At 31.6% G+C, this 21,047-nt stretch overlaps 2 protein-coding genes across 2 annotated transcripts in view; one reads left to right on the top strand and one right to left on the bottom strand.

Annotated features, from left to right (window-relative positions):
* Nucleotides 1-21,047, bottom strand: part of LOC129939208 (homeotic protein deformed) — a 57,819-nt gene that overhangs the window by 5,479 nt on the left and 31,293 nt on the right. The window contains exon 4 of the mRNA XM_056047134.1: nucleotides 7,842-8,170. Within this exon, the coding sequence (XP_055903109.1) occupies nucleotides 7,842-8,170 (329 nt within the window). The remainder of the gene's footprint in view (nucleotides 1-7,841; nucleotides 8,171-21,047) is intronic.
* Nucleotides 1,190-3,687, top strand: LOC129939207 (angiotensin-converting enzyme-like). Its single transcript, XM_056047133.1, has 6 exons — nucleotides 1,190-1,345; nucleotides 1,421-1,952; nucleotides 2,009-2,766; nucleotides 2,825-3,042; nucleotides 3,100-3,228; nucleotides 3,283-3,687. The coding sequence occupies exons 1-6, from the start codon at nucleotides 1,292-1,294 to the stop codon at nucleotides 3,470-3,472; spliced, it is 1,881 nt and encodes a 626-aa protein (XP_055903108.1). The 5' UTR covers nucleotides 1,190-1,291; the 3' UTR covers nucleotides 3,473-3,687.

Consider the following 21,047-nt stretch of genomic DNA (forward strand, 5'->3'; position numbering starts at 1 on the left):
ATGTTTATTGAGGCCCATGCCTGTCCTGGACTGTAGCGTCACCTTAAGTAGGTTATTTAGTTATTAAGTTTCAGAACCATGTTAAATGACTATGTTTTCACTCAAATGGAAAATTTGGACGAGTCGATTCACACAACTCAAGACAAAATCTTTCTTCTGCTTATGACAATATTCATAACCAATGTGAGTGTTTATGCTTTTCATAACAAATGAAAATAAATAATTTTGTTTATTTTATTGTAGAAACTTGAACTTGGCACACATTTAAAAATAAAAAGCTTAAAGTTCCGAAGAAATAAATTAGACCGTTCCAATTGCAACAAGTTGCATTTACGCCATATAATGGCAACATGTATCAATCCACTCCTGGATTACTTTTGAATAAAAATTAATAAATTATTCGCTTATTGTAATCAAGCAAACATAAAGCTGATCACGAATAGAGACTATAAATCTATATGATCATCAATTATTTTCAGTGATGAAAAGGGAACGTATGTATGTAAGTATCTGTGGGAAGCCGCTTGTGTTTAGGTTTTTTTCGTAGCGAAGTTTAAAGATTTGTCTATTAAGAAATACGTAAGAAGTGTGCTGATCAGTTCTAGAGATAGAGATCTTAAAACTAAAAAAATATTTAATTTCGCTTCCAATGAAAGGTTACAAATGTCCGCGTTTGCAAATATTGATAACACTTTTGAACTGGGACGCCTGCAGATTTTTGTTTCACGTTAGAAACGAAAAATTAATTTAATTATTTAAACACAAATTTGTTCCACTTTTTGAAAAGCAAAATAGGCTAAACCACAAAGAAACCAAAAAAGATAGTCCATATAGCAAAGGAATGTAAAAACAAAAAAGGATATGTTTTCTAAATCCAGAAAGGGGTGCCAATTCTCCCTCTTCCCTTTTTACTCTAGGCGCCTATGCACTTGTTTATAATTTTGTAATCAATGGGTTAATAATAATACGAATACAAATGATTAATTAATAATTATTCAACTGTTTGTAATTTAAGTTAACAAGGAGATGTTTACTGAAAAATCTAGTTTCACCAGTTTATTTTTAAACCTACTTAATTATTATAAATTTGTATTTTTGTAAGATGTAAATTATTCTTGAATGACATGAAGAAATCAATCTCAATATTTAATTGAACATATGGAAAATAATCAATATTTTCTGATATAAAGCAAACAGTTAAAAAGCATCTAAGCTCAGTGCCTGTTAGAACCTTATTTGATAAACAAGAATTTAGAAAAACAAAGTTAAATCTATAAAATTGGCTATAACAATGATCAACAAAGTATTGTTAAGCTTTACAATTTTTGGAGCTATTATATTTACGGTGATGAATAAAATCATAACTAACATTAATAATTATTTATAATTCATAGTAATTGGTGGTTATTTCTTTTTACAGATTTGCCATGGAACTGAATTGAACAACAACGAAAATGATGCCAAAATATTTCTAAATCAAATTAGTGCTAAATTGTTTAATATTTACGATGAAGTCAATCAAGCAAATACCATCCCAATCTATAACGTTCAAATACAAGGTGTTTTCAATGAGGAGATCGGTTTGAAGAGAATTGCTAGAGATGCAAGAAAGTTTGACTTTGAGAACTTCAAAGACAACGATCTGAAATATGCCTTTGAGATCCTAATCAAATCAATAGACTTAAAGGTCATAAAGCGAAAACTATTTTCAGATCTGTTCAATTCTCGAGAAGAATTACCTCCATTTTTACGAAATGTGCAAATTAATGATTTTTATGATAATGAAATTAAAAGAACATACACTCCAGACATTGAAAACATTATTACAACGTCTCAGAATCCTGAAGAGTTGCAATACTACTGGAATGAATGGAGGAAGACAACGGATGAATGGGCATATCACAACATTGACGTAGTTCTCAAGGCTTTAAAAAACGCTGCTAAGTTCAATAGTAAGTTCATTACTAGGCCTAGATTTTATTAGTTAGTGGAAATTTGATTTTTTCAGAGGTTAAGCCCTTGGAGTTTTGGCTGCATGGGTACAACCTTACTTCTATAGATGGTCTGATGGCCGATGTAAGACCACTTTACCTGGAACTCCATGCATTCATTCGAAACCTACTTCGTGAGAAATATGGCGAATCAGTTATTACAGCTGACGGATTGATTCCAGTTCATCTATTTGAACAAGTTTTACTTCAAACATGGACAAACGAGAGCATTATTGAAGATATGTTTCCCTTTGACAGTCTTCCCCCGGTGGAATCCGTCTTGTCGAAAAAGTTTGATTCTCAGCAATTGCATAAAATTGCTGAGGAATTTTATGAGAGTTTAGGATTCGAAAAATATCCCTCTAATATTTGGGGAAGTAGCATAAAGTTACAGACATATGATGATAAAGAAGATGTCGATGATGAAGATGATGATGAAGATGACAATGGTGATGAAGACCAAATTGATGACGGATACGATTGCGATGCCGTATATGGGTATTCAACTCCAAATATTCTACTAGAGTTTTGTGGAAAGTTAACTTTCCAAGACTTTATTGATTCGTATGCCATTCTGGGGTTCTTGCACTATTCCAAGGAAATGCAGAAAGCTAGTCTTCCAGCATATTTCTATAAGCCCCCCCAAGATTTAGAACAAGCAATTGGAGATGCTATAATACTATCTGCATCAACTCATCAAAATTTGAAGCAAATCGGAATGATTGAGGATTTTAATATTACTCAAGAAGTTGAAATGAATCGACTTTTGAGAATGGTTTGTATAAATTAACTGTCAATTGTGACCCCATGTATTGACTATTTTATAATTGAAGGCTATATTTCGCCTTATCAATATTCAATTGGATTTCGTTCATACAAAAGTTCTGGCTGATCTTGTGTCGGGAAAAGTTGAAAAGTCGGAAATTAATAGCCATTACTGGCAGTTAATGAAGAAATATGTAGGTGTTGGACCACCAAAGGATCATGAGGACTCTGAATATGATATGCCTTATAATTTTTACAAAAAAATGACAGATAACGAGATGATGGTGTAAGTCTTTGTACATTCATTCAAGTTTTTATATTTTCTATTGTATTTTTATTTTAGAGATTTTGTAACGAGCTTTTTGAGTCATCAATTTCATAAAAAGTTATGTGAAATCAGCGGAAAATATCCCAAGGAAAAGCTGCATTTATGTGACGTACATGGAAGCAAGGAAGTTGGAAATTCCTTGAAGTATGTATACAAATGTTAACATAATTATAATAATGCAGGTAATTTCTTTCGTAGAAAAATGATGCAACTTGGTAGTTCAAAGCCATATAAGGCAGTACTTGGAAAGATGTTTAATGATGATCAAAATATAAAGGCCGAAGCACTGTTAGAGTATTACAGTCCGATTAAGAAGTTGTTAATGGAGAATAATAAAAAATCAAAAGTTTTAACCGGTTGGAAGGAATCTAACTTAAAAAAAAATTAACTATTTCACAAAAATTCATAAACGATATGTTTAACATGTATTTCTCATATTTGTTTCATTTATAACTTGTAAGAAATTAAGTTTTAAATTACAATTTATAATAATTTCGTAAAAAATATCTACAAAATTAATTTTAGACATAAATGGGAGGAAAAGGTGTTTAACAATTGTTTGTATTTTTTGAAATTTAAATAAATGTAACGCTTGCAATATTATTCATTTTGTATTGTTTTATAGGTCTTTAAGTTTCTTTATAAAATTAAACTTTTGTGTCAAAAAATAGTAAATATCGTCATCAAAACAAGTATCTATTTTTTTCTTCAAGGAAGTGTAACATTCAATTTTAAGTTTCAAAGACTCACTGCAAACCCAAAGGTGCTGTGTTGAAGTGGTTTTATTTAAACATATTTTTAAAAATTAAAATTGACAATATTTGTACAGTGTTTAGAAACAAAAGCCGTACGAACATAAAGCTCAATAAACCAGAATGGATTTTGGGCTTTAAGTTCCATAGAATAAGTAAGATAGGGTTTAAGGTTCAAATAATTAATTTATGATAGTTTATGACCAAAAGTTACGAACCGGTCAAACCCGTACTGGCTTCTAGCTGATGGTTTTCTAACATTAGAGCTTTAAGACTAAGGCTTTGGAATGGAACTCAAAACAAATGAAGGAATTTCTGAGTTTTCTGGGGAGTTTTCCGTTCTTCATTTATTTGAAAGTTTAGCTCGCCATAAAAGAATCTTTAAGTTTGATGTTCTTAACAACATCATTTATTACAATTTTAGAAAACCGTGTTCAATTTTTACATTTGTTACACATTTTTTACAGAGAGCCTTTGTATATTCACTTAAAGAAACAAGAAGTCTTAGAAAAGCAATGGATAATTAACGAAATAATATTTTTTGTTTTTTTAATTATAGTGATTCTAAGTCTTCTGGACAATTAGATTTATCAACTTACAACAAAGAAGGAATGCACTCATAGAAAATATAACCAAAAGTTGACTTGTTTTGAGATTACTCGAAATATTCTTTGCGCTCTTACCGTGCAATAATATCATAATGTGTTTTGCTGTTTCTCGAAAAATAACGAAAACGACAAAGGTGGATTTTGGTGAAGAGTCTTATTTGTAAAGTCCTTAACAATTATTCTTATTTTGGTACATTGGTCTATTGCTATTAACAATCTTTGAAATACATGGGATCTATTCAAAGAATTTGTTTGTAATTTTTAAGAATTAAAGGATTGTTAGTACGATGTTAAGGTTCTTAACATCACAAGAAAAAGGTTAGAAGGTTAAAAGTGTAAGCAATATAGTTCTTGACATAAAATTGTTTGTTTTAATGCTGAACCAAGAAACAAGTCATTTAATTTTTTGAAAACAAAACTCCTACCTATAAGGAGTCATTACAGAAAATCTAAAAAATGCAGATGGTGGTGTTTTCCAGCCGGTGAAACTTATAAAATACAACTTTTTTATGACTAAAACATTTTTTGACTAAATACTATAGGTTTAGAAATAAGTCAGATTTTGTTTGAAAGGAAATACTTTTTAACAAATTTTCTTGTCTTATGGCTTAACATAACGAATTAAAATGTATTTCAAAACACTTTGTTTTTATTTTGTGTGTTAAATTGTATTAATGTTGTTGATTTTTTGTTTTTTATTTACAGGGGTTATTAGTACCCTTTATATGTTTATATTTAAACACAGTACACAGCTTTGAAAGTACTTCCGAAATTGAGCTCAAGGCTAAACTGATGAGCTTTCCTGAAGTGCGAGTATTACGGCTGAATAGTTTAATGGGTGGAATGCAACTGCCTAATTCGACAGAACATTGTTTGTACAAATATCGATAAAACAACTAAAGGCATGAAAGATTGCGGCGGTGTTCTAGCGATGTAAATGTTTTGATTATATTTCAGTCGCCTATCATTTTTAAAGCCCTTTTTTGTATACTATCCAAGAGATTTAAACTTGTTTTAGGGGCACCTGCCCAGATATGCGAATTTTATTCAAGCTTTGTACGGATGAAGTCTTTGTAAATTACAGCCAGATCAGAAGTGGTAAAACATTTCTTGTACCGCCAGAGAAATCCCAAGCACCTGGCAGCATTTTTGCCAATATCAAATGATCGTTTCAAAAAAAGTTATTTTTGAAACACATACCAAGTACTAAAAGTTGATTAGTTTCTTAAATGCAAGTGCCACTCATAGATAGTTGCACCGGGGGTGTGTTACGCTTTAACGACAGGAGATAGCATTGAGTTTTCGAAGCGTTCAATTCAACACGGTTTTTGATTCCCCATTGGACAATCCTGTCAAAATCAGAATTTAATGAGTTTATCATACGCTGCCCTTTAAGTTCCACATCCGAAGAACAAGGTTGTGAATCTAGAAACAAGAATGAGAAGCTTAGGGTACCTACTGTCGTCGGCGAAACAGTTTAATGCATTAGAAGTGGCAGACATAAGATCATTTATGAATATAAGAAAGAGAGCTTGAGACAAAACGGAGCAATGGGGAACACAAGCATTTATTTCGTGAATTTCAGACGAAGAAGAGATTCATCAATACCAAAAGCACGCATTTTCGATAAGAGAACGTGGTGCCAAACTCTATCAAATGCTTTTGAAATATCAAGTGCGATAATCTTACTTTCTTTAAAACGATGTAAAGATTTGTTCCACTGATCGGTGAGATGAACCATGAGATCACCAGTGAACCTATTGCTACGAAAGCCATACTGTCGGTCATTGAGAAGCTTCCGTTCTTCGAGATATTTCTTGAGGTGATAATTAATTAGCTTTTCCACCTTGGAACCTTGGACCTTGGAAAGAAGGGGCGTGAGTGCTATTGGACGATAGTAAGAGGGAGAGGAGGATTCGCCTTTTTTAGGGACAGGCTGGACAAATACTATTTTCCATCCGCTCGGAAAGAGACCTGTATTGTAGGTAAGATGGAAAAGTTTACGCAGTGGTTTTGCAAGCGATGAAGAACACCTCTTTAGAACGATTGGGATATCTCCTCATCCAGGCCAGCGGATTTGTGTATGTCAAGGTCTTTCAGTACTCTTTTCAGTGCAGTTAAAATCGTTTTAATTTTTTAGGTATCTCAAACATTCGTGGCTTGAGTCCCCATTTGGATGGGACTTCTTCATTGTTTACTATAGAAATTCAAATAAAATGCACAACTAAGTCGTGCGAACTTGCACGTATATCTAAAGAGTCTGTTTAAAGCTATTTCTTTAAAGAGTCTGTTTAAAATCTATTTGATTTCTTTAAAAAAGCCTTAATTTTTTAAAAAATTTTGTTTAAAGCGGTTTTTTTTTTAAATTAATTTTGTTTTACATTTCGATTTCGGAAAAACTGATGAACCATTTTAAAGATATTGAATTAAAAAAAAATAATATGATATATGTTTTTTTTTAAATCGATAATAAAAACAATGTCATTTTTTTTTATCAAATAATATTGAAACAGAATAAAAGTTTGTGCAGAAAAAAAGTTATTAAAAAAACTTTAAAACAGTACAGCGGCTCTATAGGGAGTTCCCGCCTGAAGTAATATAACAATATTTTTTCATATTGAAAAAACAAAAAACATCATCTTAAATATAAAAGAAATAATATTACTTCCAAATCAATTGTTAAGTTTTAACATCAAACAATAAAAGTTTTAACATCTGGTACCATTTTAAGAAATATCGAGGTGACAGTTTTTTGCAAAAACTTACAAAAATTCTACTAAAAATTGTTTAAAACTGATTTTCGAATCGAATGTCTATGTAAAATATTGTTTTTGACATAAGAAAATTTTCTTAGAAAAATCCAATCAGTATTTTATTCATACATTCTGATTTGACTTCAAATTTTCTTCTCTTAAACATTGTGTTGTTATTGATATTTTGTAAGATTTTAAGACATATCGACATATTACGAAGTTATCTGTGTGGGTCGCATCTGACTGCACAAAATTGTATACTTAAAAACATATATTAGCTGTTTAGATTTTTTAACTTATTATAAAAATGTAAATTCATTTATACACAAGTTTGTGGTTTATGAAGACGAATAAACCAAATTTTCTAATTATGATAATGAGACTTTGAAGTATCTTAGTTGTTGAACTTTCCTTCAACTTACTTTTGGGATAAGTTTCTGTACGTCTAACGAATTATTTAACAGAGAGCTACAAAAATCTATCGACTAAAATAATAGTCAGTATAATAACAAAATTTTGAAAATATGCACATTTTATAAAGCTTATTGTATGAATTCAAGTTTAAATGTCCATTTTATTAAAGACCCTTACCATCTTTCTCTCTTTTAAATAAACAAATACATACAAATAAAAAAATAACTCACCTCATTTTGCACTGCTTGTTGTTTCTTAGCATTGCTCGTCCTTTTTGATTTCTTCACAACAGGCTGTCCATTCGCATCGGTTGTATTTTTCTTTCTTACATTCTTTGTATTTGGCAATTTATTATCCTTTTTCCATTTCATTCGTCGATTTTGGAACCAGATTTTTATTTGTCTCTCCGATAGTACCAATGTATGTGCGATTTCTATCCGCCTCCGTCTTGTCAAATATCGATTGTAATGGAATTCCTTTTCCAATTCAAGGATCTGATGGCGCGTGTAGGCGGTACGTTGACGTTTCGGTTCCATGCCCGGCTGAAACGATCCATTTGCTGCAAGAAATAACAAAATATACACATCATTAATTTTTATAAACATTTCCATTGTCCGAATGTTCTCTTTTTTTCATATTAATATTTCAATGATGTGTGTGTGTCTCAATGTTTTCGACACACTGGAAATAGATTGATTTTTCTATTCTGATTGAAATATTGGATGTTGCATAGATTGGGGCAGCTATACAGCTATATATATGGGGAAGGATATAAATTCAATTTCACATAGACACAATCGGAGAAACAATGTTATTCAGCTTGAATGAACTGTCATCAGTTTGAGAAGTCCATTAATCTAAAAAACACACACAAATTCCTACATAAAATGTGTCCAAGCAAGAGCAGGGCTGGTGGATGATGGTGTGTGGGCAGTACGAGTGTACTTCAATTTTTGCGAAGAAAAAAGGATATTTTACACTTCTGTGTGATATTTTGGCGAAACAAGCGAAACTTGTGAAATATTTCCTAAGAACCAGGTGTTCTAGTTATAGAGGTTACTTTCGAATTAATAAACTTAGATCAAGTGAAGCCTTCACACTGTTCCGTTGCCATCCGGCGTCAGCGTCGTTTCGGCCAAACTTATTCCTTCCTCGCATCTACCTACATACCCACTCTTTCCTTCGTCTAGTTCAACATCAACATTTCCATTTTGAGTTTGATTAATTATCTCCTTTGAGCAGTTTAAACATCAGTCACCCTTTCCTATCTCCATCATGGTTCATGGGTACTTGTAAGCGCGGCGGTTAAAATTCAATCGATTCTGGGATAACCCTTTCAGGACGGGGACAAGAAAAACAAACAACAAGTTGACTTTCCTTCAATATAGATACTTAAGTAAAAGAACATGAACCGACCCCAATAAACAAAAAAAAAAACGGAAAACTCCTGAAGTCGCAACATCTGCGGGAGCTGTAAAACTAAAAAGTCCCTTCTGTGCGTTTTCTTCCTTCTGACATTGACGGTTTGACATTGCGATGTGATTACAATTCTTCCTTTTAATTGTACTAGTATAATATACATTTTTCTTTTACTCATCCCGCCACCGCATTATGAAGAGTTAAACAGGCGCGTATTATCAATGAGCTACTTTAAGGATAAGAAAATAAGATACTTTTTGGAATAGTGTGCCAGTGCCGGGAATTTAATTTAAGCGATTAATAATATTCATTCATATACTGCTACTTGTATCTAAAGTCGCGGGATGGTGTCAGTGAGTTTTTCGAACCTGAAAGCAAGTTTGAGTTTGTTTAGGAGAAAACTGACAGGACATCATATTTCATTCCTATAAAAATGTATAGAATAAGGAGGAGATTTCTTCACCTTATCTTATAATAAAGTTTTTGAACTTTCTTTAAAAGTAGATATTTGACAACCCAATGGAGTGTTGTGAAGATGTAGTACTTAATTCGTTTAGTTTGAGTTCAAAGGTGATTGAAAATACAAGTTTATTTTTGCTAAGCCAAAAGAAAAAAATATTGAAAATGATGAAAATTGATTACAATATACTTTACTGACTTTATGAAAATTCAACAATTTTTGATGCTCCTTTATTGATAGTTTAAAAATTACTTTACTTTTGTTACTTTTATTAAATAATTAAAATCTATTAGATAATACGTCATTTAAGTTTTATTTGACTTGCTACAAGTAAATGTTTTTAATTCATTTCAGTGTTTTCAAAAATAGTTCGAACTATTTGAATATATATAACATATATCTTAATTGAGGACTTGCTATCAAAAATCCTTGCAGTTCAAAACTAAAGCGAGGCTTGATTTTTGACGACAATATCTCTTAAACACATTTGAGATTATTGTTTCCAACTAATTTTGTCTTATTGTTTTCAACACTTAATGAAATTTTAAGCAAAACGAACTGATAGTTTTCCTACCAAAAATAAAAACCCAAACGAAAATACTAAGACTTAGTAAAAATTTACTTTCGACTATTATTATTAAAAATATTGGCTTCAAACTAATTTTATCTCTGCTCTCCATTCAAAGAATTGTTGCCCATTATCCTCACACTGAAATCGTCACTGCGGGCGATTTCAATGTACACAATTTTTTTTGGCTTCGTTATTCTGGCCAGTCAACACCGGAAGGAAGGTATGAGTTAAATCAATTAACTCAGCTTGTCAATTAGCCAACTGGATTCCCTGACGTAGCAGATTAATCTGCCAACACCCTAGACTTGTTTCTTCCCTGTATTACCGTGTATTACCGCCTCTAGGCACATCAGACCATTGTATCATATCTGCAAAATTCTCATGTCAAAAAACTCAGTTAAAGAAAAAACTCCTATGAAAACCGTTTGGCAATATGAGAAAGCCAACTGAGACGGTCTCAATGAATTCTTCAGGAACTTTAACGCGCAGATATGGTAACAAATTTAATTCTTTGTGGAATGAGAAATTTTATCCCGAGTAGGGTGAAATTTTTCAAACCCAAAAAGAACTCATGGTTTGATTCGAGCTATAAAGAGGTTATTAGGTTTAGAGATGTAAGTTTCCGTTGTTATAAAGCCAACCCGACTGAGGAAAACCGGAATAAGTTCAAACAAGCTAGAAAGACCTGTAATGGTCAATATTGTCCAACCAAATTTTTGCATGATTAGAAATTAAGGCAAAAAATATTATACAATGTCCCAAAGGTAGTAAACATTTCTAGTCATTTGTTAAAAACGTACAAAACACTAAGTCATCCTCGGTTCCAACGCTCGTCCACAATGACACTCCCTATGTAAGCTCGATTGATAAAGCCAATTTCCTTGTAGCACTCTTTGCTGGTATTTTGACGTTACCGGAAAGTGCCATGAGTCCTCCTGTTCTTGAGAGTGTAAATGATTCTATGGGACGAATCTTCTTTCGCACTCGTGCAGTTGAAAGAGTACTGAAAGACCTTGAAATACACAAATCTGCTGGCCTGGATGGGGGGATATCCCAATTTTTCTAAAGAGGTGTTCTTCATCGCTGGTAAAACCACTGCGTAAACTTTTTCCTCTTACCTACTCTACAGGTCTCTTTCCGAGCGAAAGGAAAATAGCATTTGTCCAACCTGTCCCTAAAAAAGGCGAATCCTCCTCTCCCTCTTACTATGGTCAAATCGCACTCACGTCCCTTCTTTCCAAGGTCATGGAAACGCTGATTAATTATCAGCTCAAGAAATATCTCGAATAACGAAAGCTTCTTAATGATTGACAGAATGGCTTTAGTACTAATTGGTCCACTATTGATCTCATGGTTCATCTCACCGAACAGTGAAATAAATCTTTACATCGTACGATTATTTCACTTGATATTTTAAAAGCATCTGATAGAATTTGACACCAAGCTCTCTTATCGAAAATTCGTGCTTTTGGAATAGATGAATCTCTTCTTCGTTGGATTAGAAATTACCTTTCTAACCGTTCAATACAAGTTGTATTGGATGGTCCCAAGTCTGAAATTCACAAAATTATTAAACTGTTTCGCCGACGACAGTACCCTCAGCTTCTCATATTCGTTTCTAGATTCACTTAACTTAAACGGCAGTGCATGATAAGCTCATTAAATTCTGATCTTGACAGAATTGTATAATGGTCTCTTGTCGTTAAAGCGTAACGCACCCCCGATGCCATCTATCTATGAGTGGCACTTGCATCCAGGAAACCAATCAACTATCAGTACTCGGTATGTGTATTACAGATCACTTCTTATGAAATGATCACATATTCGATATCGTCAAAAATGCTGCCAGGTGCTTAGGATTTCTTCGACGATGCAAGAAATTTGTCACCCCTTCTGATCTGGCTACAATCTACAAAGCTTTCATCTGTCCAACGCTTGAATATAATTCGCATATCTGGGTAGGTTTCCCCAATACAAGTTTAAATCTTTTGGATAGAATTCAAAATAGAGCTTTAAAAATAATAGGCGACAGAACTATAATCGAAACATTTACATCGCTAGAACACCGCCACAATGTTTCCTGCCTTTTTTGTTTTATCGATATTTTACAAACAATGTTCTGTCGAATTAGCCAGTTGCATTCCACCCCTTAAACAATTCAGCCGCAATACTCGCACTTCTATAGGAATGCTCACCAGTTTACCCTTGAGCTCAATTTCGGGCGTACTGTCAAGTATAGAGATTCTTTCTTATATCGCACATCGAGAATGTAGAATGATTTGGCCAACTCTGCTTTTTCCTCCCATTTTGATGTTCAGAACTTTAAGACCAATGCGCACCGGTATCTCCTTTTAAATACTTCCTATTTTCCTAACTCTCGCACTGCGTTTAAATATAAACAAATTAAGGGTACTAATAACCCCTTAATTGCTTGTGAATTATAGAACAAAATCTAACAGAAAATATTGTTTTCCCCTTTCCGTAAATTTGTTCATAAAAAAATAAAAGCAAGAAAAAAGTACGTAAATGAAGATTTTGAAATTAAACTATTTCCCAGCCTATGTTTTTAGATTCAAAATCATGGTATGATAAAGTTATGAATTTGTAACTCAAGAAGACAAAGTTGATTCTTTGGTAAATTGTTTATGGTACTGTCACAGAAGAAAACATGGTTCAGTTAAAGAGTTTGATTTAAGTCGTTTATAGTTACATTTATTTGAAGAAAAAGTGCCACATAAAAAGGATATTAGCCGGCTTTAGCAATAATAGAGTTGTCTAAAGAGTACCCGTGAAATACAGCCAAGAAAAATAAGGCCTATTTTTTAAATTTTACAATATTTCAGTTTTGTTTCAGTTCAAGTTAATTTTTGGAAGTTTGTACATATATGGATTTTATTTTGATTAATTAAAAATATTTGTTCATAGTCTAGATATGGTGGATATCAATTCTAATAGGTTCTTGATACGATTTACAAAATAACTGTTTTGATAACATTTTGGACTATTTTCTAAAGTCTTACTTCGATTACTTTCAATATTGTTCTTTTTTCAAACAAAATAGATGGGCTTAGACTAAGATTAAAAGCAAGATTATTTTAAAAAATATTAGGATTTGAAAAATAAATCTTTACTTCTGCGTTTACATATGTACATATATTTTAAGAACTTTTAAGACCCCCTAGAATTAACGTTTTAAAATTTAAGATTGAATTTGTGAAATTTTCGACACACATTTTATCAATATCTTACAAGAATATGTTGTAAGAACTCTGAACATATTCAGAGGGGCGATTCCAAAAAGCGCGGCGGATCGCATTGAAAGCGAAAATTCAATTTCGACCGTCTTCCCTTTGAGTCAATTTGAAAAGCGAACATGGAAGAAAGGGATCCTTCCATTTTTCCTGCTTAGATGTCAAATATTTTCAATCCATTTCAATGATATTTTCCAATTTTCTATTTGTTTGTCAGCTGTTTCCAAAAATATGACATTTCCTTCCACCAAAACTAATTGTTTTTCTCTGAAAAAAGTATCTAAATGTTTGTAGTTATATTTTCATATTATTGTTGGTTTCAAGTAAACAAAACTAGCTTTTAATGGACTCCATAAGTGTTTTTTTAAATGGAGAAAGAGAAGAAGCAAGAAAAGAAGCTAATTATTAAAATATTCAAAGAAAACTATTTAGAAGTGGGTCTTCGCCTCTTGATGTTCCCCCCAAATAGTGTGTATTTAATTATCTTTTTCCAAATTGAATTTTTTTTAATGATTTTTGTTCAATAAGGTTTATAAAATTGTTTCGAGAAGCATTTGTGTACGTTTTTGAAGAAATCAAAGATGATTTCAAACGAGAAAACACTACCTCTTTGCCTTTAATACTTAAGCTTGCCGCTACATTGCGATTTTTAGCGGAAGGTTCGTACCAAAAGAGCGTTGGGCAGGACTACCGAATCGCTATGGCCCAGCCAACGGTGTCAAAGGTTTTGAATGAAACTCTGGACATACTGGAGAAGAAACTATGCCCAAAACACATAACATTTTCGTTTTTATTTTTTTTTATTTCGTTAAATATTCAACAAAAATAAGTAATTGATATCTTTAATTTAATATATTAAAAAAAAAAACAAATAAAGCTTATTTTTGTTTACATTTTGTTGCAATCCGCCACTATCACGCCTGTCGCTTTCAAACCTAACTAGAAGAATGACATTTTGTTGGAAAGAACTTTATGGAAGACATCAGGTGAAAAATGAAATAATAAACATTTTTTGAAAGATAATGACTAAAAATAAATAAAGTATTTGAAAAATTATCCCTTCTCTTCTTTGGTTCCTATAAAAAAATTAAATCGGATAAAGTTGATTTGCGTAAAATATATTTAAGAATTGAAGTTTTTTTTGTTGATACAAATATTTTTACTTTAAAAGAAATATTTCGCAAAAAGCCGTTTAAAAACAAATGTCAACAATTTATTTGATCATATTGAAAAATTATGGGACCTTAGCATCAAGAATATATTTTCAATTCTAATTACAAAATAGGAATAGTTTCCATTAAAGCCCTTGTGCATTGCGGAACAAGTATGTTGTTCAATAATACTATACTGGCCCGTTTTACACTCCCCTGACAATATAATCAATAAATTTGGTTGTCTTTATTTCAAGGGATTTTTTTTACTTATTACACTCAAAGTAAAAAAAAACATCAAACAAATTATTAAAAATTAGTACCCATGGCATGATGGTTAGAGCGTTGGATATAGTCATGGCAGAGGTCTTGAATTGAATCTCTGCCTGTGCTTTCTAGAGTTTTTTTTTTCACCGATAATGCATCTTGCAAGGAATTGACTAATCCTCCAAGAGAAATTGTCATGAAAAGAGCTTTACCAATTCAGCCGTTCATATTCGTCTTAAAACTGGAGGTCCCTTCCATCCCTGACAACATTACTCACAAGAAGGGATGGTTGAGAGTTTTAAGTCACTATAGGCCCTATTGACAGAGAGGAAAATAGCAAACAAATCACCCATTGTAAGTATTTTTAAAAATACGACTTTTTCATGAAGTTGATGACTTGAAGCTTTTCTAAAAAAGTGGATACAATTTAATTGTTCCAAAAATATAACCTTAAAGTTCTGTATTTTTGAAAACGATTTATTATATATATAAAATTTGTATGTAAATAGAAGAATAATTCTAATAGTTCATCAAAAAGCGCTATAGCAAAGAACTCATAAGAATTTCGCCAGTTCCATTGATATACGGTTATGAACCTAAAATCATATGCATGTCAATGCTATCATTTTCTGCCACCTTAGGATACAATATACCGAGTTAAATAAAACATAATAAATCATCAAAAGGTTTAATTTATATGGAGACAAGTTCGCTGCTAAAAGCCCGGAAGTCAAACGATTTCATCTGTTCAACAAATAATTAACCCGATTTAAGAAAATAAAAAGGTGTTGCACACGCGTGTTATACCAAAGTAGACAGAGTTTGCCCACCAACCGAGTGCAGAAAGTGCAGCAGTAAACATGAAATAAAAAGTGATTAATCAGATATACCCAAACTCAAACACAATCCCTAAGGAGTTCCATCAAAGCGGCTTTCACGACGACGATTATGTATATACCAAGCGCGACTACAGCGCGACAATGAAAAACTTAACCAGTCACAAATAAATTATAAATCATTTTACAGCCGGAATTGGACATGTGCTCACTGCACCAGAAATCCATCCACTGATAGGACGGTATTGAATGAGTGGACCTGTCAGGGCAACCACACCACACCATACCACAACCAGCCAGCCATGGAGTTCAGACTTCAGACCTCACCGGAGATGGAAAAAGACCATTGTATGTACCGTGCTGCCGCTATACCAGCACCGCCACCGGCACCGCCACCTCCATCGATTGTCATCCCATTGAACGCGCGAAGACGTTCAATTGTCCTCTAAATTTCTCTCTAAGTAACAATTTTTGTAGCCCGCGATTGGTAGCTGTGATAAGATAAGCAAGTTGACAAAAGGAATTCATCATCGGCACTCCGGGAAGTGCCTTTATAGATTCAGCTCCGGTAGTCAAAACAACTTGGCCGGTACCTCAGTTGAGTGGATTGGAGTGGAGTGGTGATGGAACTCCCTTTTAACCATAAAAACACTATATACGGCCAAACACAACAACAACAACAAAAACTATCTTTTTCTTCTCACTCGTGATCACGGTTCACCTTGGCACATTTTATGAACCGGAAAGTGTAAATTTCAATTGAATATATCTAAAACACCTTTTTTTGAAGTGTCTGATGGTATACACTGTACCTATGCCTAGTTTTTGTAGATAGGTTTATTCTCTCAGGACAAACGGGGGTCTAAAAGTGGTGATGGAGACTCGATATGGCGTTAATCGGTATTTACAAGAGCGAAGAATATGTGTGGTTAGGTTACTCAGCTGAGTTCGCCCAATGACTTGCAAGAAAATGAAACTGCTGCTTGCTGGATGCTGGAACATGAGATCATATGGACCGACTTGGTGCTGCGCTGCGCATTGCCAGTTTACAGTATAGCTATAGTACCTATACGTAGCTTGTTTTGAATGACGTGCAACTTTTCTTTTTTTTATTATTATTGTTGTTAGTTACACTGTCAGCAATATGTTGCTTCTCTTTTGATTTTCAAATAAACACCGAATAAATAGGGGAGAACGGAAATTACAAGTCATTGTAGAGCTTGCTTTTTATTTTCATGTTTCGCATATTGTGATAGAAAAGGTTAGACATAGAAGTATAGCGAGTGTGTGTAGCAATGATTCGCATTTTTTCGAGCTGAAAGCTTCCTCCGTTTTGAGAATTTGTGTAATGTGTTTTTTTTTAAGGAAAACATAACAAGATTTAACATTTATGCTTCGCAGATAAAATTATTTCAAGAACAAAGTTTAGTCATTTGAGGATTTTAATGTGGGTTTAAAACATGACTTATTGTAGAAATAAAATTCACTAAAAAAAAACATGTTTACTTTGAGTATTTTAAATGTTTATATTTAGTATGTATAAAGAAATTTAGTGTGAGATTAACAAAATTCAATGTTTGTAATTTACCTACAGCTATCATATTTTTGAATCATTCAATTTTACTCTCCTTATTTTAGGTTCTCTAAATTTATCCGGTCAAGGATTTTTTTTTGAAATTGTAAACATCTATACAAAAAGCAGGCAACTCCCAACAATTGATTTTTAATTGAAATTGAAAGCTGCCAAAAATTGCGTAAATATTTTTAGAAACCCCGATTTATTTTGCGAAATTAATCGTGCACGTAAGTTGGATGGGGCAATGGAATTTATTTGTATTTATATTTGCAATAAACGTAAGACATTATTTTAAAAATATGGAAATAAAACCAAAGTACATATATGAACTCTTTTATTAAGATTTTTAGTTGTAAATTATAAATTATATATATTGGCATATCTATTGTAACTATTTAAAATTTTGACTTTGATCAATTATATCCTCATAATTATCAAAGCTTTAAGTATATGTTAGAATAAAGATTTATGTTTAATATTGTTGAATTTCGGAATAGTCTATAAAAATTGTAGATTATATTGTACTACAGTATAAAATTTTGTCTACTAATGTTATATGTTAAGATCTTTAATAAAAAATATTTATTTAAAAAAAAAGAAAATCAATTTTATCAAAGAAACTTTATAAAATTGTAATTGAAATCAACTGATCGCACAAGTATACACAGACACACTGCAGAGGTATTATTATGTGAGAAAATTAACTTTTAACTTAATTAAAAGTGCCATGTTTTTAAATATTGCTTTTTCAATAATTATTTTAAAATAAAATTGTGTACTTTCTTGTTATAAAAATGAAACAAATTACCACAAGTTTTGTTATTCAGATAAGAAAATATATATACTCGTATAATAAAAAGAGCAGATTTATTTATATTTGAATTATAAACGAAAATAAAAAGTGCGTTTACGCCTCAGTGTGCTTTCGTTTTCAAAATATTTTTGGAGAAAATAAAATTGCGATACAATTTTTTTGTTTGATTTTAGATAAATCTAACTTCTTAATTATAAAAAAGTAGCAGATTTCAAAAATTATAATAGCTATATGGTTTTGCATTTCTAGTACCTATAGTGCGATGGTTAGTGCTTTGGGCACTTAGAGTCTCGTATGGCACCAGTAAGATAGTTGTAATATATGGTTATGTTAGTTTTATGAATTTTCGTCTAGCTTTAAGATAGTTTTAAGAATGAATAAATATGAATTAAAAAAAGAGGTCTTGGGTTAATTCCCAGCCTGTGCCATCTAAAGTTTTTTTTCACGATCACGGTTACTGCCTCTTGTAAGGAATTGACTAATCCTAGAAGAACAATTCTTGTCATGAAAAGTGATTTATCAAATTAACCATTCGGATTCGGTTTAAAACTGTAGGTCCCCTCCATTATTGACAACATAACTCGCACACAGGAATGGCTAAGAGTTGTAAATTACTTATCCCCAGTTTTCAACGGACTGTTGTGCTACCATTCTCGTTGAGATTTTTGTATCCTCTTTCTTAGAAATTCGATTTATAAATTAAAGAATAAATTAAATGAAATTATATGGACAATGCATCAAACTTATTTGTATCTTCTATGTAGATACAGTTGACATCATTTCAGTATCTGGCTTAATTTCTGGAAACTCTCTTTAGTGACAAACAACTAAACTTAATGTAAGTTTTTTTGAGGTTATAAAAAAGAGGCTGAGTTGCGACTCACACTGATAACTTCCCATCCCGTCCGGCGATTTGTCTTGCTTAAAACTTTAACAAAATTTTCTCAACAATATTTTGTGTGAGATAAGTTCTTCTGAAGTCAATATTTTCCTTTTTTCTTTTAAAACTCGAGTCAAAACCATTTCTCATCAGTTTTGTCTCCGTTTTTAAAGGTTTTCGTGTTTGTTAAGAAAGTTATCATTTGAATTTTTCTAAGAAATTATCTAGCAATTATCAACTTAAAAAAGAGTCTGGGATGCAACCCACACTGATAACTTCCCATCCCGTCTGTCAATTTGTATTGCTTAAAAATTTGTCTATATGTACTCGTATTAATTTTTACCAAATTTGAGTACTACTTTTTGTAGATTTTATTTTTTATGAAAAAAACGACTGTTGGATTTTTATATAAAAATGACTGAATATCGAAAACAATATTTTCTGTGAAATAAAATAAGTAAGCCAACATTTTTAATTTTTAAAAAGCTATTTGAGTCGAAAGTACATTTTTACCAAGTTTTAGTAATGTTTTTTTAGAGTTTTATTTTTTGTAAAAAAACTGTCTATTCGATTTTTTTTCAAAATTTTACCAACTGTAAAAACAATATTTCTTATAAGATATAATTAGTTTGAAGCCAATATTTCAAACCTTTGAAAAGATATTTGAGTCGAAAATCAATTTTTAGCAAAATTTTGTTAATTTTTTTGTTTAGGTTTTTAATTTTTTGTACAAAAACTGTCAATTCGATTTTTTTTCTAAATTTTACTGAATGTTAACAACAATATTTTTTGAAAAATAAAAGTAGTTTAAAGGTAATATCTATAATTTTTGAAAAGACATTTGAGTCGAAAGTCTATTTCTACCAACTTTTATATACATTTGTTTTTTAGGTTTTTATTTTTTGTAAAAAAACTGTCAATTCGATTTTTCGCAAAATTTGTCCTATTGTGGAAAACAATTTTTCTTATAAGTAAAATTAGTTAGAAGCTATTTTCGCAAATTTTAAAAAAGATATTTGAGTCGAAAATCATTTTTTACGAATTCTAATAGAGTTTATTGAAAGTTTTTGTTCCGTATAAAAACCAATACTGATTAAATTTTTCAAGAAAATTTAGGAAAGAATGAAATCATTTCTAAAACAATACCTTTATTTATTTACGAGATATCGAGAATCGAACATCAATTTTCACCAATTTTCGCATTATTTTTTGCACACTTTAATGCAAAAAAATTCTCTCAGATTTTTATTTAAATCTTACTAAATGTCAAAAGAGTATGAAAATAATTTGAAGCCAATATCTTAAATTTTTGGAAAGAGATTTGAGTCGAAATCATTTCTTACCAACTTATGTTTTTTTTTGTTGAGGTTTTTAATTTTGTAATAAAACTGCCACTTTTATTCTTCTAAAAATTTATTTGCGTTAACCAAAATGTTCAATTTTTTTTAGATGCTATAGTAAAAATACGCTTGCTCAATTTTTATGAAAGTCTTTTCTGCATCTTTTTGTAAAACAAGATTTATTTAAAATCGACATCTCTTTAAAAATCTTTTATTGAGACTCTACAGGCCTTGAAACGTCGGTTACAATTAAGTCCTATTGTAGAAGTTCAAAGTACAATTTGATGGCCACTTACAAAAACTTGTTCAACAAGTGTTTTTAATATAAAGTTAAACGATTATAATGCACAATTACATTTCAAAACTGTACGTTAATTTTTTGTATGTTTCATGTTTCTCCAAAGTTTGTATCTTTTCTTCGTCTTTGATTGTTTAAAATGATAGGCAGTGTCAAACTAAATGTGTGTATTGGTCAGTTTTTAAATACAAAAATATTGTGTGGTTTTTTAACAGTCAGAATAGCCTCCTTTATTTTTTTTATTGCAAACAACAGCGCGAAAACAAGCACTCACTGGTTTTGAAGAGTGTTTTCCGTCGTTATTTTGCTGAAATTGTCATCTTAGTGGCATATTGTCCTCAACATATGAAAGCATGACATCTTTTAAGATATCCAAAGATATCATAAATTTAAATCAGTACAACCACGAGAAGCAACCCAAAGCATAGTTTTTTATATATCTGTTTTCTTTTCCTTGAGGACGTTTGTTTCATTACTCCTAAGAATGTTATATAATTATATTATAATATAGTTCTTGTAATCGGTCCGATTTGTGGAACTAAAATGTTTGACATTTCTCGAGTTTGCAATGTC

Source organism: Eupeodes corollae, chromosome 1 (assembly GCF_945859685.1).
Source record: "Eupeodes corollae chromosome 1, idEupCoro1.1, whole genome shotgun sequence".
NCBI lineage: Eukaryota > Metazoa > Arthropoda > Insecta > Diptera > Syrphidae > Eupeodes > Eupeodes corollae.